The following is a 19492-nucleotide window of genomic DNA, read 5'->3' on the forward strand; positions in this document are numbered from 1 at the left end:
GACCTCTCCAGGACCCTCCTACTGTTTGAGCCGTAAAGAACCACCTATTCCCTACGCTCCACCAATCCAGTAAGTTTCCCTTATTATTTCCATTTACCCTCCTTAAATTGCCACTCCAAACCCCCTTTTAACCCTGTCATGTCTGCCCTCCATCTAGGTTCTTCTTCCCTTACTCCGGGCCTTGCTTAATGTTGATGTCACATTAACGTGACCCTGCCTGGTCCCGGGCATTAGCGAGCACATACACTGGAGAATCCAGGGAAAGGAAAAGAGAGAGAGAAAAAAGACCCCATATGCACCGGACAAGTTGACCCTGCCCACAAGTCTATGGGCACTCTAGTCTTTTTGTAGGTGTATTGGCTAGTTTATGAGGATTTATTTAATTTATCCCTTCACTGGAATATTTTTCCCATTAGTTATTTATTGATTCCCAATGATATGTTATGATGGTAATAGCCACAGTCGTTTAAAGCAAAACTTTGCTTAGCCCATGCAGGGTATACAGTATATATACAGTCCTTCACTGCTATGCTGTTTCATCCAGCTGCCAGTACTTTTGGGTATGAAGGAGTCCTGCATGGTCAAAGCACAAGGTGAGATATCATTGGGTGGTTCTCTTCTTTGACCATTCACACCTGTTTCTTTAAATCCTCTGCAGTTAAATTTAGAGTGTTCACACTGGACCACATGATGAGACCCGCAGAAGAAACCATCACCTGCACAGTGACTGTGAGTAATTCTTTTATCTACAGTATTAGAATGGGCCTCTATGAAGGATTTCTAAAATTAAACCTATTTTGAGATTTCACTAAAGGTGTATCCATCCGGGAGCTCTATCATGCTACTAGCAACTTCAGTTCCTGAAGTTTGAGTGTCAAATCACAACTCCTCACCCCTCAGCAATCCTTCATTGATCGCTCCAATTTCCTTTTCAATAGTTTTTATTAAAGTTTCAAAACATCAAACATAAAATACAGTACAGGTAAACGTAATGGTTGTATAACATTGAACAAATATAGTAAACACACTAGAGTATACCATACAAAACCGTGACGGATACATTTTTGGAGCCCCCAGTACTCAATATCCGGGCCCCCCCGGAGACCAGGCCCCAGTCCAACTTCCCCCGCGCTGAGCCGAAGGTTCGGGCCGCCGGACCACCCCCAAGGGGATCAATACTGTGGTCCCACGCCCTCCCCCCCCACCCCCGCAGGAGCTGGGACCCAGCCCCCGGCGTACACCCAGAGCTTCCCGAAGCTAACAGGAGGTGCGTCCACAAAGAACCTTAACTCTAGCATGCTATAGAACATTACGTTTGCAATATCCACGCAGATGAACACAGAGACCATCAACCGGACGGTCTAAACATCAGCCTCAGATAGAAATATATGTCATCAGATCGCTCCAATTTCCAACAAACATTCAAGAGAAGGTGACACGTTAAGTGGATGTAAACCCCCACATATACCCAGTGAAGTGAATAGCCTCAGATGATACATAGAGATGAAACAAATCTCCCTACATAAGTTTTACATGCATATCTGCTGTCTTCAGCTTTATGTATTCTTTAGAAAGTGAACATTGTGTTAGAAATTGTTCTGTTTCAGCTTTGGGAGTGGAGTCTTGGCATACACTGTGTGACAGCTGATTGGAGGAATGGCACCCCCCCCCCCTTTCACATAGGCAGAAGAACAAAGATACTTGCAGAGCTGTGCTGTGAATAGACCAGCTCTCTGCTAATCTATTTATAGCACCCACACCGACTCAAATTTTCAGATTTGTGTTGGAGAACTTGTCAGATGTTATAATGCTGATAACAGAGGAACGGAGCAGCAGAAAATAATGGGACTTTGGAGAGAGATAAGTAAACACTACAGATCTATGTTCCCAGGTCAAATTTCATGAATCGGGTTTACATCTACTTTAAAGATAGACTAACCATGCAAGTTAAACAGCATTTATGGAGGAGCCTGCTACTGTTTTCTGACAACCACTGCTCCTGTGGCTGTCAGAATACCTAATCAATGACTGCATCTGATTGGCTTCAGTCAATGTTCAGCAGATTCATTTTCTGCCCAGCTCCTTTGATTTTCTAATCGAAATTTGATGAGCCGGGTAGTGATGCCAGGACCATCCACCATAAGAATTGTGAGCTGTGTATGTCCAGCAATATTATTTTACTTTACCCATTGGCTGACTTTAGCAGCCATCTTTGGTCAGGCAGAGCCTATTTAGGACCCTGGCTCTCAGATTTGGTGTGCATTTGCGAGTTGGTAGTATAGGCACAGGTACCCTGTCATGGGAAAAAAAAAAAAAAAACAACCTTTGAAATACAAAGGAAAAACACATATTTGTCAGGATGTTTTAACAATTAGTTGAATCAGCTATATTGATTGTTTAATTGATCGATGTATAACAGTGCAGTGTGGGCTATCTAGGGGGTGGTTCTACCAATCACAGCCTGCTTCACGCCCTACAGCCTACAGTGTCTATTGCCTTTATGTGCTTAGAATTACAGGGAGGTGATGTCTCACCACGTGTGAAACACCCAAATATGCACGCTTACCAGATATCTCTGTTAAAAGAGCCTGAAAGGTAAAGTAATCAAGTCCGGACTTTCAAAATGATCAAATCCTGCTGCGATCTCCTCAACGGTGCAGTGCATAGGAGGGAGTGAAAAATGCACATAGAGCAGTATTGCTTGATAAAACATGCACATTTTATTAATTCATCCCCCCTCACCCATTGCACTCACATCAAATACATAGAAACACAGCATATAACCACAGTAGTAAGCACTACGGACTCTGCCGGCCGCTTACCGGTCTCCCGCCCGCTCGTCAGCGACCCGGAAGTTCCCGCTCTCAGCTGCCATACAGCGTACTGTTGCCTGGGTGACCGCACAAGTCACCGCCCTAACGCGTTTCATCAGAGGACTTCAACGGAGAGGGTTTAGGATTGTCTCAGTAGGCGGTGATTGCCGCAATGCACCCTGGGAATGGATATAAATCCTGAGGGAGCATGTGACAGAGCGTCTTTTGGCGGGAGCATCAGTGTCAGGAGGAGGTGACGGCTGTCTCTCCTCCTGTCAGAGAGTAAAGGCGGTCTAGGCAGTCAGCCTAGGGGAACGGAGGTTGTGCTGCACTGCAGAGAGGGATCCAGAGTGTTGCTGACCGAGTGGAGCTGCTGGGCAGAGACCTTCAGGAAAAACAGTATTGTGAGTACTTAAGATCTGCTCAGGGGTCTGTCTAAGAGAGGGGACCACTCCAGAGGGTCAAGGTGGTCCAGGAGCCAGCTAACCAGTAGTTGTGGCAGTAAAGGGGGTGCCAAGTTTCAAAGCTCTGAAGATAGGGAGCTAAAGGGGGCGCCAGTGTGGACCCTGAAGCGTTCAGCAGTACAGTGAAAGTGTGCATTCAGCTACCTCAGGAAGGAGTCCTCAAGGAGCTAATAAGGACTTTGTTAGTCAAGAGGAAAAGTTACAGGGCCGGTTCACACTTCTGCGAGTGCGCCGATCGCATGTAATTCGGATCGCACTGCTTCTTCATTACATGCGATCGGAGGTGCGGATGCAAATTCAGCCATACACTTTGTATGGCTGAATTCGCATTGTATCCGCACCAAACACGCACATGACCCTTTTTTCCAGCAGCATCAGGATCGGATCGCACAGTGGTTCACACTTTTGCGATCCGATCCTGTGCGAACTGTCAGATCGCACTGTGATATGCGATCAAACTGGGGGTGTCGTTAAGATTTCATTGACACCCCCTGCGTATCGCATATGGCAGTGTGAACTGCCAGGGGTGCATTTGCGATGCAGGAACAGGCTGCGAATTCGCAGCCTTCCCGCATCGCATAAGTGTGAACCGGGACACAGTGTCAAGTCAGCGTTAACAGGCATTCAGCCAGCGTTAACCAGCGTCAAGCAGTGTCCCTGCTTATTTGTGCATAGTTCAGTCGCAGGAATATCCCACTCATCCTTTCTCCCATCCAAGTTCCTAAATAAACCAAAAAACACAAAGTTACTGGACTGGTCCTTGTCTCAGTGCACACACTTGGAGAAACATGTCTAAAAGTATTTGTGTTGCTAGCGGTGACCCAGGGGGACCCACATCCAGCACCATGGCTGGGAATTGTGCTACACAAGGATAGAAAGTCCCGGAGTCCAGGAAGAATTAACCCCTTAAGGAGGCCTTACCTGTTCATTGTATATTGGGCTCTTATCTCCCCATTGTCCGGTGAATGGGGATGAGAGAGGGGAGCACTGAGTGAAGCACCTGGCACATCTTCACTCCGTGCTCCCCTGGGTCCGCGCCGCGCCGGAAGTGACGAGAGGGGCCGGTGCAGGCGCATTCTGGGACAAGAAGATGCGGAAGAAGACACAGAAGAGGACCGCGCCGGCTTCAGCTGCCCACAAGAGAGATGGAAATGCTGTGGAAGAAATTTTATAAGTAAGTATTTCTTCTAAAAGGTACCGTATTTTCCAGCGTATAAGACGACTGGGCGTATAAGACGACCCCCCTAATTTTCATCTACCGGTAATACTTATACTTAGGTTACCTTGGAGATATTGTACTCGGCGTATAAGACGACCCCCCATTTTTGGGGGATTTTTTTGAGGTTCAAAAGTAGTCTTATACGCCAGAAAATACAGTAAGTGCGAACCGGGACAGATCAGAGGCTATCCATTGTGGAATGTGCTAGCCCTGACTGTCCCGGGGGTATGTTTAGTAAAAAATGACTTCTGTGCCCGGAACTCCACTTTAATGTTTTTTGCTCTGTAGTAGCAATTTTGGTGTAACGACCCCTATTTAAGAATTAGCACATAACACTTTATATACTCAGTACTGTTGCACTTTATACACCAGTTTTGTGATTATATATAATGATTGGTATATATGTATAGGTTTTTTGCACACTGGAATCAGTATTGGGAACAATGTCAGTATGTTGCATATTTATTAGCTTTGTACATTTAATTTAATATTATTTATTTACTCACATGGTTTAGAGTCACACATTATAGAGTGAGCAGCGCTGATACATACACCCATTTTATATAAATGCACGTGAATGCTCATAAACACAAGCAAATGCACATAAACACGCATGCAATACACAGCTTTAACCATGTTATTTCCGCTGTTTTTCCTCTATAAGAAGAAAAGGCATCTACAAGGACACTTATGGAGCCCCTACAGGGCCGTCTTTTACTGGCATAGGGATGCAAAGGTACTCTGTGAATATCTGTGCCAGCATCCCATACACACACACACACATACATACATACATACATATATACACACACACATACATATATACACACACACACATACATACATACATATATATATACACACACACACATACATACATATATATATACACAGATACAAACACACACATACACACACCCCACACACACACAGATACAAACACACACATACACACACCCCACACACACACAGATACAAACACACACATACACACACCCCACACACACACAGATACAAACACACACATACACACACCCCACACACAAACAGATACAAACACACACATACACACACCCCACACAAACACACACACCCACACAGATACACACACAAACATACATACATATATATATATATATATACACCCACACAGATACACTCACACACAAACACACACATACACACACACACATAGATACAAACACACACATACACCCACACACAAACACACCCATACACATACATACACACACACATAGATACAAACACACACACCCACACAGATACAAACACACGCATATACACACCCCACACACACACACACACACACACACAGATACAAAGACACACATACACACACACACAGATACAAACACATACACACACATCCCAAACACACACACACACAGATACAAACACACATACACACACACCCACACAGATACATACACACACACACAGGGGGCTCGGGCCCATACCTGCATGTATTGTATATTGGGTACAGCTGTTGTGTCCATGCAACCGCATGTCCCAATTGACTAATATGGGATGCCGGCATTGGGAATGCATAAAGCATCTGTGCATCCCTGCACGGGCATCGAGTAATCCTCCCCCCGTGTGAATGGGGCCTAAAACAGGTTACAGTAAACTGAAAGTTTTTAATGATGTGGATTTAATGACACTTTACATGAAAATATTTATTCCCGGAATTTATCTTGAAATAAGCATCTAACAGGTTTCAGCATAAATTCTGTCTTATGAAATCATATCTGGATTTGTATTTCACAGAACGCAGAAGGTTTGCAAGTAAATAAGATCCAGAAGGTTTCCAAGAACTCAGTTGTGTCTGACAATCTCGCCATTCCGGATATTTCCACGTAAGTGCTTTATGCTCTTCTGCAACATTCCTGCAATGGTAGTTGTACTGTATGTGGGGAGATAACATATTCATTAACATTGCTGACTTGCAGTTCTAGGATCTTTGATTTACATGATCCAATCCCAAACTGAGATTTCAGTTTCTTGTTTAGGGCTTACATCTCATGTCTCCTTATGTCTCCTAATAATATATAGAGAATAAAAGCCTCTTGCTATCTAGTTCTGGAAGAGGGAGGGGCAGGACTGGGAGCCAATCATGTGTGTTCCATGCAAACCTGCTGATAAAAGAACATGCTGATAGGAGAAGAGAGCAGAGTGAGCAGAAGGATGACCTCATCAGTTGTTGCTCATTGTGGGAAGGGGGGGGGGGGTAACACCACCGTATCCCATTTACAGTCTATAACTGTAGCATAGAAATCGGCTGTCTTGTATGGTAGAGCTGCAAAAATCTCAATACTGAATGGACAAAAATATAAATCCTTTGGCAGATAAAACAGCTCCCTTATGTGTATTGTAACAGCATATGGAGCTGTTTGCTTGGAGTTTATCTTTAAGCCTTTGTTCACACTGAACACGGCTTTGAAATTGTGCGACTTCACCTGAACTCACACGATTTCAAAGCCGCATTTCAGTTCAACTTTGGGGGCAACTTGAAAGACATCTGTGCGGGTTCATGCACAGATGTTTAGTGAGGTCGCCCCTGAAGTCGCCAAAAGTAGTGCAGGAACTACTTTTGGAAATCGTTGCGGCGTCGTGCTGATTTGGCCTCCCCCATCGCCGGCAACAGGCTGCTCTTTGACATGCAACTTGACCTGTCAAATTCCATGTCAAATCGCACTGATGCATTTATGCATTAAGATAAAAAAACCTTCTGTGTGCAGCAGGCCCCCCCCCCCCCCCCAGCACCCCCTAATACTTACCTGAGCCCGTCTTTATCCAGCGATGTTGCAGAAGTGTCTAAGCTGCCTGGAACTCCCCTCCTCATTGGCTCTTAGTCAGTCAGAAGAAAGGGTGGGGCTGTGCCAGGACTCTGTGTCTAAATGGATGAAGGGAGATTTGACTCGGCTCCGGTGCCCCCATAGCAAGCTGCTTGCTGTAGGGGCACTCAACAGGAGGGAGGGGCCAGGAGAGCCGAAGAGGGACCCGAGAAGAGGAGGATCCAATCTGCTCTGTGCAAATCCAACTGCACAGAGCAGGTAAGTAGAACAGGTTTGTTATTTAAAAAAAAAAAAAAGAGAGAGACTTTAAAATCACTTTAATTAGAGCAATTAGAGAAATATGCAAAGTGCAGACATAGCATATTAACCAATCACCATTTAGCTTTCCAAATTTCACTTTGGGTAAAGCTATTGAATGCTAAAGACAGGGCACATTAATTTGAAGAAACCTACATAGTTCATATTTAATTTCCAAGAAAGTAACAAGAGCTCAGCGGCTTGTCAATTGTCCGCTCTTATAATAATATTGAAAGTCCAACTCCTAAAATACCCCAGATCTCCCATCCTGAAATGCAGCTTAGAATATAAAGCTGCAGCGCCCTCTGGTGTATGCTGTGGCTGAACACAAGTAGACCATTTAAAGCGGAATTAAACCCAAAAGCATTTTATATGTCACAGCTTACCAGTCCTTTAATATGTTGACTGCATATATTTTCTTCTTTAGTCTTTTTTCCCCCTTTATTTTCGACTGGTGATCCAGCCAGTAACACATTTCCTGTCATAGGGAGTATCCGCTCTGGATGGAGGAGCAACAGAGACACCTTTTATCAGCAGAATTGTCCATCTGGGGAAAGGGTAGTGTTAGATGCACTAACATATTTATATGGACTTGAATAACAAACTAAAGCTGGACCCCAGCTAAACAAAATGTAGGCAGCTGTAGCAACAGTTTTTGTTTTCCTTTTAGGATAAAGGTATTACATAAATGAATAAAAGCTGATTATGATAAGCACCCCTGTCAGAATTAAATGTTTTGTCTCAACCCTCTAACTGCTACTTTTGCTAGAGAGCTTGTACTGTAAAAGGAAGTTGAAAAAATACGATTTTTGACTTACCGTAAAATCTATTTCTCTGATGTTCATTGAAGAGCACAGCTCCTGACCTTCTTAACCATTGGATTATACTGCCCCCTACAGGAGTAGGACACTAGCTAGAAAAAAGTCTGGCTACGCCTATGGGCAGTCCCAGGGGGGGTATACGCCCTCTCTCTGCTATAGATACTCAGTTTTTTTTTACAAGCAGTTTTAGAAGAATTACAACTCCACAGGGGCTGGGTGCTGTGTCCATCAATGAACATCAGAGAAATGGATTTTACGGTAAGTCAGAAATCCCATTTTCTCTTTCGTTCATTGACAGACACAGCTCCTGATCTTCTTAACCATTGGGACATCCCAAAGCAGTGTTAAGCATGAGGGGTGGGAACAGTGAAAAGTGTCACAACCCACCTGGGGTCTTGCAGTGGAAAGGGAACCCAGTTGCAGTGGAACAGCACTCCCTTACAATCACGACCCTCAGTAGTCCCTGGAAATGGGAACAGGGCCCCGTAGGGTCTGTGGTGGCACGGAGGTCTTTAATGAAGAGGAGGAGGTAAGGTCGACAACTCTGGAGTCAGGTCTGGCAGGCAATCAAGGAGTATCCACCTGAGGGAGAAGGGATCAGGAACCAGGAACACAGACAATGCAATTAGCAGACACACAGGAGCAAGGAAAATAACCAAGCACTGACTGGAAGGTGTGCTTGGTTTATATAGGGAGCCAGGATCACATGACCCGCCACCTCCCACCAGTAGGTGGGGCTGCCAGGGGCTATAAAGGGAGGTCAGAGACCCAGCGCCATCTTGGTTTGCTTCATAGAACCTGATCTTATCAGATCTTCAACTCTCCTCTCTCCCTCTGTGTAAAACACTGTAACCGCATGGCGGCCGCCATCTTGCCATGACAGTGTGCTGCTGCAGTCCTCAGAGGTGAGGGGAGGAGAAGGAGCCACCGCAGACCCAGAGGGGGTGTCTCTGTGACCGGCAAGCACCGAGACTCTGTTGCGAGAACGCCGCAGGCGCCCAGACGCAAGTGAGTACGCGGCATTGCCGTGACAAAAAGAAACTCCCGAGGCTTACTATATCCAACCAGGTAAACAGGAGCTCAACCAAAAAAATAAAACTGGAGCTCGCCTGAAAAAAAAAAAAAAACAATACACCCTCAAAGAGGATCAGGTCCTCTAAACAGCAGCCTGCAAAACCTTGCAGCCAAAGGAAGCATCCGCAGATACCAACACATCCACTTTATAAAACTTTGTGAAAGTGTGCACCGACGACCAGATGGCCACCTTACAAACCTGCGTCACTGACGCCTGATGACGGAAGGCCCAGGAGGCACTGAGCGCCCGAGTAGAGTGCTCCTTGACAGGGAAAGAAAAAACCTGACTCCTGATGGAATAGGCCTGAATCACTGTCTGTCTGATCCATCCAGAAATAGTCGCAGAGGAAATGGACAAACCTTTCCGAGGACCATCCGTAAGCACAAATAGTGAGTCTGACTTCCTAAAAGACTCCGTAGCTTCCAGGTTCACCCTAAATGCCGGTCCACATCCAAGGCATGCAAAGCAATTTATTTTCGGCTGTGTTGGCCTGGGACACAGGGATAATAACAAAATGTCTTCATTCAAATGAAAACCAGAGACAACCTTTGGAAGGAACGACAGACAGGGGCAAAAAAACACCTTATCTCTGTGAACCACCAAGTAAGGTGAACGACAGGATAACGAGGTGATAGCCACCAAAAAGGCCACCTTCTGGGACAGCGTAAGCAGGGAAATCTCCCGAACATTCTCAAAAGGAGGCTTCTGGACTGAAGGAGCCAAGTGCCAAACTACCTGAAGAAAAGTACACACCAGGGAGTGTGTGGCTAAAGGCTGTTGAAAGAGGACCACTAAGGCGGACACCTGGCACTTGATAGTACTCAAAGCCAGTTTCTGCTCAACCCCCCCCCCCCTGTTGTAGGAAGGTCAAGATCCGAGCCACCGAAAAAGAACGAGGATGAACCCCAAGAGACTCACATCACGCAATGTACGTCTTCCACGTACGATGGTAGATCTTTCTAGAAGTAGATTTTCTAGCTTTTAACAGCGTTGCAATCACCGACTCAGGCAAACCTCTATCCATCAGCACCAAGCGTTCAACAGCCAAGCCATCAAAGCCAGCGACTGTAAAGCAGGACGAAAGATTGATGCATGGGACAAGAGATCCTACCTGAGAGGAAGTTTCCAAGGAACGTCAGCAACCAGCCGCACCAGATCAGCGTACCAAGCCTGGTGAGGCCAGTCCGGGGCCACTAAGATGACTGGAATCCCTTCTGTCTCGATCCTGCATAGAAGTCTTGGCAGAAGCTTGAGAGGAGGGAAGGCCTAAATCAGAGGATACTGACCCCACGGGGCTACCAGTGCGTCTTTGGTGTCCGCCAGAAGATCCCGTGACTGAGACACAAACCTCTGAAGCTTTCTGTTGAGCCGGGATGCCAACAGATCCACCTCTGGGATGCCCCACCGGAAACACAACTGATGAAACACCTCCGGATGAAGGGACCACTCCCCTTATCCAACGCCTGCCTGCCTGCCTGAGATAATCCACCTGTCAATTTTCCACCCTGGGAATGTGTACGGCGGAGAGGGCTGGAAAGAAACCGTTCTGCCCACCTTAGAATGCTGGCTACCTCCAGAGCCATCATAACATTTCTTGTGCCCCATGTGATTGACATAAGCCACAGCCATGGCATTGTCCGATTGAATGCGCACTGGAAATCCTTGAAGATGATCTGTCCAATGTTCCAGGCACAGTCTGATCGCTCAGAGTTCCAAGACATTGATCGATAGTCTGGACTCTTCCAGTGTCCAGATCACCAGAGCAGAATTTTTGCAGAGGGCGCCTCCTCAGCCGCACAGGCTGGCCTCTGTGGTGACCACTGTCCAATACAAGGGGAGGAAGGATTTTCCCAGCCAAAGCGCCGGAGAACAAAGCAACCATATCAGGGACTCTTTAGTTTCCCGGCTCAGCTGGATCTGGTTGTCCAGAGACTGAATTCTTGTCCCATTTGGCCAGAATCATCCTTTGCAGGAACTTCGTATGGAACTTTGCAAATGGAACTAACTAGAAGGTAGACGCCATCAGGCCCAGCACCCGCATGCAAGTCTGGATGGATTACCATCTGTAGGACAGCAGGAGACGAATTACAGCCTGCACTTTCTGGAGTTTGTCCAGAGGAAGGAGCACTCTGGCTAAGGCCGAGTCCAGAGTCAGACCAAGCTAGTCCAGCTTTGTGGACAGAACCAGAGCAGACCTCTGAAAATCCAGAATCCAGTCAAGCACCCTCAAGATCGTATGGTGATTTCTAGGTTTTCCACCAGAGCAGTAGGAGACTCCGCTCGCAGAAGGAGGTCGTCTAAGTAGCCCAGTACCACGATCCCCTATTGGCGTAACAATTCTAGCACCGGGGTCAACACTTTCATGAGGAGCAGAAGCACAAACTGATAATGCTCCTCTCCCACAGCAAAGCGGAGGAAGCGCTGGAGGCCGACACAAGCTGAAGGACCCATGCCGAAACAGAGAGCTGAGCCACTAGGGGAAGTCCAAAGAGACATCACAGATAAATTTCAGCCCCTGGACCAGCTGGTCCGCCAGCTCAGCAAAGGCACGGGGGAGCTTCATCCCCTTCAGGTCACGGCGCAAAAGCCTAGCCCATTCAGTCAGAGTCTGCGACACTGGGCAATGGTGAATTTTGGCCTCAGTGCCGAACCAACCAGGGTGTACATTGTAAAAAAGTGGTTGAAAAAAGGGAAAAATTCCAAACACTCGCCCAGCGCTTACTGTTGTAAGGGATATGACATACAGCTGGATATTAAAATCATGCATAAATTTCATCAAAATTTCCTGATAGCAGCTACTGTAATGTTAAAACAGTCTATAAAGCAATGTAATAAATACTAAAATTGTAGGATGTTCAGCATTGATTACACTCAGCAGCGCTCAATATGTATTACCATATTGGAAATCAACCAGTCCACATAAAGGGTAAAAATATGTTGTAAAAGATACAGTCCTCATAAAAGAGTAAAATCCACACTCAGTATAGTCTGTTTGTTAGAAAAACTACATAAAATATCCATAAAATTTTCATAAAATTTTGGTACTCCCAGTGCTCAGTGTTCAGTGTTCTGATCCGGCGTACACCTTCACCACACCAAAAAGTGATCCCCTTAGGAATGGACACTCACCAGAGTTACAATGATTATACACCTATGAGCATAGGTTGCTTGCACCCTTTGGGAGTCTGGACCACCTCTGCTGACACCTGGACGACCACTGTGCTTGGATATCCCTCAGGGACCAAACGGTACCAAAAAAATGGAATGGGAGGCACAATAGTGTAATACTGTCTTGCAGTCTTTTATTCAACACAAAACACCAAAGCAAACCCCCCAAATCCAATATGCTTACATCAGATAAAAGTTTTCAAGCATTAAATGATAATCAAGACGTTGTAGCCAGCTCACCGCTGCTGAATGGTTCTCTTTCAGCCTAGTCAGATGGCGAGATCCGGATTCCAGCCAGGACGTCTATGACCATCAAGGAGACAGCGTGCCTGCGTCCTGACGCATTTCCTCTCTTAGGACTTCTGCTGAGGACTCAGGCACACTGCACTGTACTCCTATACATACAAGCCTAATTAAGACTCTTCCCGCCATATTTCTATAGCCCCTCCCCTTGGGAGGGGTCTTGTGGTGCACTGACCTTCGTTATTAAATTTACTTCCGGTGTCGTGAACCCAGAAGTAAAAATGGCACTGGTGGTTATAATTTCAATATGGTAACAATTATTCCACATGAGGCTATTCTTCACCGCTTTGTTCCCCTAACATTGTTTTACTGGTTAAATGACATGTGTTTATTGTGTGTTGATCATGGACTCCCGCGATCACGTGGTGTCCATTGTTTGAACTACCTCCGGTATAGTGATACCGGATGTAGTTACCAGCGATACATGAGGTTTGTTGACACTCGTCACATGTCAACTAGCGGCGTCACATGATACCGTAACTTGAACTACTTCCAGTATAATGATACCGGATGTAGTTGTCCGCCATCAATAAAGTTAATTGACATTCGTCATAGGTCATCTGGCGCCATGGCTTCCGCTTTAGACATACCCTTCCGGAATACTCATTCCGGATGTTGATTACAGCTAATTGCGGGGACAATACAGTTAAAAGACAATACAGTCTTACCCTTACTCTGGTCTACCCCCAATTTTAAATGCCGATCCGGATATCATAGAATAAGTGCAAGACTAAATTAGGACTCTTATCCGGTTCGGCATTTAAAATTGGGGGTAGACCAGAGTAAGGGTAAGACTCAGACAGCCCCTTTTTAACTCTATATTCAGAGCATATCTTGTTCCGGTGTTCCGTGAGAATTACCTACCCGTGAGAAAAACCTACCCCTCGTCACTTCCGGTTCACGGCACTGTATGGAATGCAGCCGTTGCATTAAAACAACTGGGCTGCAATACGAATCATCTCCACTCCTGTGCCTGTCACTTCCCTGCTCTCGGAAAGTAAATATAAAAGCGGCGGCGGGTGTATGTAAACATAAATCACGGAGACGCCAGCCGCTTTTATATTTACTTGCCGAGAGCAGGGAAGTGACAGGCACAGGAGCGGAGATGATTCATATTGCAAACCCGCTGTTTTATTTAACCGCCGCGTGGGTAGGTTTTTTCCACGGTACACCGTCCTATTTCCATACTAGTGCGCATGCGCACTAGTCAGCTCCTCTGTCGTCCCTTTAGGTATCCGGCCCTGTGAGCATGCGCACTGCTGCGCTGCTCAGCTGTTCCTGGCCGGAAGTGACGAGGGGTAGGTAATTCTCACGGGGTAGGTAATTCTCACGCTACACCGGTATTGTCCCCACAATTAGCTGTAATCAACATCCGGAATGAGTATTCCGGAAGGATATGTCTAAAGCGGAAGCGATGCCGCCAGATGACCTATGACGAATGTCAATTAACTTTATTGATGGCGGACAACTACATCCGGTATCATTATACCGGAAGTAGTTCAAGTTACGGATATCATGTGACGCCGCCAGTTGACACGTGACGAGTGTCAACAAACCTCATGTATCGCTGGTAACTACATCCGGTATCACTATACCGGAGGTAGTTCAAACAATGGACACCACGTGATCGCGGGAGTCCGTAATCAACACACAATAAACACATGTCATTTAACCAGTAAAATAATGTTAGGGGAACAAAGCGGTGAAGAATAGCCTCATGTGGAATAATTGTTACCATATTGAAATTATAACCACCAGTGCCATTTTTACTTCTGGGTTCACGACACCGGAAGTAAATTTAATAACGAAGGTCAGTGCACCACAAGACCCCTCCCAAGGGGAGGGGCTATAGAAATATGGCGGGAAGAGTCCTAATTAGGCTTGTATGTATAGGAGTACAGTGCAGTGTGCCTGAGTCCTCAGTAGAAGTCCTAAGAGACGAAACGCGTCAGGGCGCAGGCACGCTGTCTCCTTGATGGTCATAGACGTCCTGGCTGGAATCCGGATCTCGCCATCTGACTAGGCTGAAAGAGAACCATTCAGCAGCGGTGAGCTGGCTACAACGTCTTGATTATCATTTAATGCTTGAAAACTTTTATATGATGTAAGCATATTAGATTTGGGGGGTTTGCTTTGGTGTTTTGTGTTGAATAAAAGACTGCAAGACAGTATTACACTATTGTGCCTCCCATTCCATTTTTTTGGTACCGTTTGGTCCCTGAGGGATATCCAAGCACAGTGGTTGTCCAGGTGTCAGCAGAGGTGGTCCAGACTCCCAAAGGGTGCAAGCAACCTATGCTCATAGGCGTATAATCATTGTAACTCTGGTGAGTGTCCATTCCTAAGGGGATCACTTTTTGGTGTGGTGAAGGTGTACGCCGGATCAGAACACTGAACACTGAGCACTGGGAGTACCAAAATTTTATGAAAATTTTATGGATATTTTATGTGGTTTTTCTAACAAAAAGACTATACTGAGTGTGGATTTTACTCTTTTATGAGGACTGTATCTTTTACAACATATTTTTACCCTTTATGTGGACTGGTTGATTTCCAATATGGTAATACATATTGAGCGCTGCTGAGTGTAATCATTGCTGAACATCCTACAATTTTAGTATTCATTACATTGCTTTATAACCAGGGTGTACATATTGTGGGCCACAGCCTCCTTTTTCCTGTCAGCTGGGTCCTTAAAGTCTGGGGACTCCTCAGCTGGAATCATGGTTGCTTTGTTTAATCCGGAGATCAATTAAGAAGGGACTCATAGGGATATTGCCTAGCAAAATCGCTTAGAGACCCCAAGGGGACGCTTTGGTCATCCCGACTATTTTGTGACAATTCTGTCAAAATAGGAGGGGAAAGGGAACACCTTTGCCTCTCTGGATGGCTTGTAAATGCCAAAGGGAACCTGCGCCTTCGCTGAAGCTTCAGTTGCATCCTCCATCTTTAAGGTCTCACACACAGCTACAATCAGTTCCTCTTCACTATCTGAGTATTCAGGGCACGTGGTCGCAGACCCAGCAGGGTGACCCACATCCACAGCGGCCAATTTAGATTCAGGATTTGATGAGACAGATGAGGCAGGGGAAGTCAGGGTGTGCTTTTTGCCAGCCTGTCGCCCAAAAGCCACCTCCACCTGGGACACCAATGACTCCAGGACCGCCGTCAGTGCATCAATGGATGGATGGGACCCAGAGGGCCCCGCAGCCTCAGAGAGGGGATCATGTGCTCCAAAGACTCCATGAATCACCAGGGGGACCCCACATAAAAGTGTAAAACACTGCTAAGGGACAATCCCCACTGCTCTGGCAGCCCACCCGGTTGCCAGCCACAGAGCACCAATTAATCCTCAGTAGAGAGGGAGAGGACTCCACCAGACTCACCATCCTGCAGAAACCAGGCACAGCAGCTACCAGGAGAATCTTCACTTCACGAACGGCGATCAGGAAATGAAAAAATCCAGGAGTCAGCACCAGGGGATGAGGAGGGGCTCCAACCGCTGACATCGCTGCCCAGAGGGCTCCACTGTCATGGCCGCCTTTTTCAATGGCAAACGACCCAAAAATGGCTGCCGGACTACACAAACATGGCCGCTCTGCATTAAGCACACAGGCTACAAGAATATGGCAGCCCCTGCGCAGCACCAGGAGGGATCCCTAGGACCCTAGGCTTCAGAAAATGGGACAGACAGGAAGGGGGGGCCCTGGCAAGAGCCCCCACCAGGTAAAGCCCCCCCCCCCCACAGCCGATTACCGGTCCCCAGCGGCACACCCTTCCCGCCCCCATCGCCAGCACAGCACCCTGCCCCCACCCTAGGTGGTGGACCAGGCCACCCCACAGCCCCAGCATCAGTGAAGGGGGGGCACATGGGGGGGCAAGATTGCCCACAGGGACCACCAGGCCGATGAGGGGGTGCCTAAAGGGAAGGAGGGGAACCCAGGGGTCCGACCGTTCCATGGAGGGGCCCATGCCCACCCCAAAACCCTCCAGGGGGGGGAGGGGGGACAGTGTTACTTACCATACCAAGAACCAGACAGGCACCGCTCCAGACAGAACCTACTCTCCATCGAAATGGGGGGCTGTCAGCCAGGAGGAACGCTGTGACTCAAGCTGAGACCCAGTCGTATGTGACCTCGCGAGGCGTTTAACTCGCAGGCCAGCTCCCGTCCGGTGGGGCTATGTCGCGGTCGACCTCGAGCAGAGCTGAGTTCTGCGCGTGCTCGCTGGCCAGACAGGGGTGACCACTGGATCTAGATTATCCAGCTCATCGCCCAGTCCGCCAGTTAATTGTAGATCTCACAGGAAAAAATCCATGGGAAAGAAATTCTATCTAAAAATAAAAAATTGCCAGAACCAGAGATTTCAGCAAGAAACTAGGTCCTTACTCATGACTAGGCAAAAAAAAAAACTGAATACCTATAGCAGAGAGAGGGAGTATACCCCCTGGGACTGCCCATTGGCGTAGTCAGACTTTTTTCTGCCTAGTGTCCTACTCCTGTAGGGGGCAGCATAACCCAATGGTTAAGAAGATCAAGAGCTGTGTCCATCAATGAACGAAAGAAAAGTAAGACTTACTGGCTGGATCCCCTGGTAAAAAGAAAAGAAAAAAAAAAAGAAAAGAGAAAATGAATGCAGCCACCTCATTTAAGAATTGGTAAGCTGCAATATATTCATTTAATTTTTGGTTTTAATACAACTTTAACTTTTATGTTTTTCTCTTTCAGAACGGGAGTGTGGAGAATATCAGCATATTTTTCCTCAGCTCCAGAATCAAACTTCACCACAGAATTTGAAGTGAAAAAGTATGGTAAGTTCAGACAGACACTGCAACATGCATTGATAATACAAAAAAATAAAATAATAATAATATTATAAAGCAAAAACAAAAAATATAATGCAAAACTAATGGCAATGTATCAATACATTAATGCATGGAAGTACATGTGCACTGTATCTGTTCTTTAATTTTTTATATTGTATTTTTTAGTATAATTTTATTCCAAATTAGAATATGATTTTCACATAATTTTGGAATAATATCAGTGCACTTGCAGAGTGATTACTACATAAGTTTAAAATTCAATTAGGTTAATTGATAACATAGGTAGAAGGATATTGATGTCATTGTCGTGTTCTACTAAAAAAACTTTGGGAGGTATAACGAGGCAGGCGGCCTTTGCATGGACACTTTGCCCTGCTTGAGCAAGACAATGGGACTGATTTACTAAAACTGGAGAGTGCAAAATCTGGTGCAATATTAGGCGTTTCCCTTCATTTTCATCAGATGATCTGGCTGGTAACACACCTCCTGTCCTAGGGGGCATCCTTTATTTCTGGAGGAGCAACGGAGTCACCCATGGACAACAGCATTGTCTGGAGAGGGCAGTGTTAGAGGAACTAGTAGATTTAGATGGATATAAGTGTAGCACTACTCCCTTGGGAGCTGCTGGTTACAGGTTCCCCTGGGTTACCATTAGCAACAACATGACAGTTCAGCATTTTCAAAGTGTTTTTTGGCTCAGTCAGGAAACGGTCTAGGAGTTTTGTTTTTTGTGGTTTTATTGAGAACTTGAATAGGAGAAGGGAATGAGTGGGATACTCCAACTTGTAACTATGCACAATCTGCTGGGACGACTTAATATTGCTGAGTGCGGCAAGGCCGCTGCTTCACCTTGTCAGTAGCAGTGAAGAAGTAGTTAATGAGCTATTTAGTAAACTGTACTGTACTGCAGAACAATCTTCAGGGCCCTTGCTGGCACCCCCTTTGTTCCTACTTTTCAGGGTTATCTACACGCAGAGTTGTATAAAGTACTCGAAACCCATACTTGAGTAAAGGTACAAGTGCTTGATTAAAAAGTGACTTGAGTAGAAGTGGAAGTGCTCGATCAAAAAGTGACTTGAGTAGAAGTACTAAAGTATTCAACATTTTTTGTACTTAAGTATTGCAAGTAGTTTTTTTAAAAATTTTGCTACTCAAGTACTGAAAGTAAAAGTACCAGTAGTTTTGAAAAAAAAAACTGCTACTCAAGTACTGAAAGTAAAAGTACAAGTACTGTGTTATGTAGTTATTAAAGAAAGAAGTCAAAAGTTTGAACATCATATTGTTTTTTATTATTTCAAATGCAGCTTTTATTTATACATACAGTAGCATTTATTTTCGTATGCGCTGATAATACATGTTTTGAGCTTCATGAAACCTGCTATCTACTGTTCTGGCAGTGGTAATTTTTATAATAGTAACGAGTAACTATGCAGCACAAAAAAAAAATATCGGAGTAGAAGTATTGAAATCATCGAAAAAATGTAGTGAAGTAAAAGTGGAAGTAGGAGAAAAAAATTCTACTCTAGGAAAGTACAGATACCGCCTTTCGGTACTTAAGTACAGTAGTGAACTAGTTCTACTTAGTTACTATACATCTCTGTCTACACGGCACCCCCTTTACTGTAATACTCTCTGTGTGAGCTAGCTCCCTGATCCCCTGACTTCACTGGAGTGGTCCCCCTTCCTGGGCA

At 45.7% G+C, this 19492-nt stretch overlaps 1 protein-coding gene across 1 annotated transcript in view; it reads left to right on the forward strand.

Moving 5' to 3' along the window:
- Positions 1–19492, forward strand: part of LOC309560274 (complement C4-B-like) — a 249941-nt gene that overhangs the window by 23569 nt on the left and 206880 nt on the right. The window contains exons 4-6 of the mRNA XM_082263867.1: positions 659–729; positions 6285–6373; positions 17704–17786. Of these exons, the coding sequence (XP_082119993.1) occupies positions 659–729; positions 6285–6373; positions 17704–17786 (243 nt within the window). The remainder of the gene's footprint in view (positions 1–658; positions 730–6284; positions 6374–17703; positions 17787–19492) is intronic.

The sequence above is a fragment of the Pelophylax lessonae genome (genome assembly GCF_965119305.1).
Source record: "Pelophylax lessonae genome assembly, chromosome: 7".
NCBI lineage: Eukaryota > Metazoa > Chordata > Amphibia > Anura > Ranidae > Pelophylax > Pelophylax lessonae.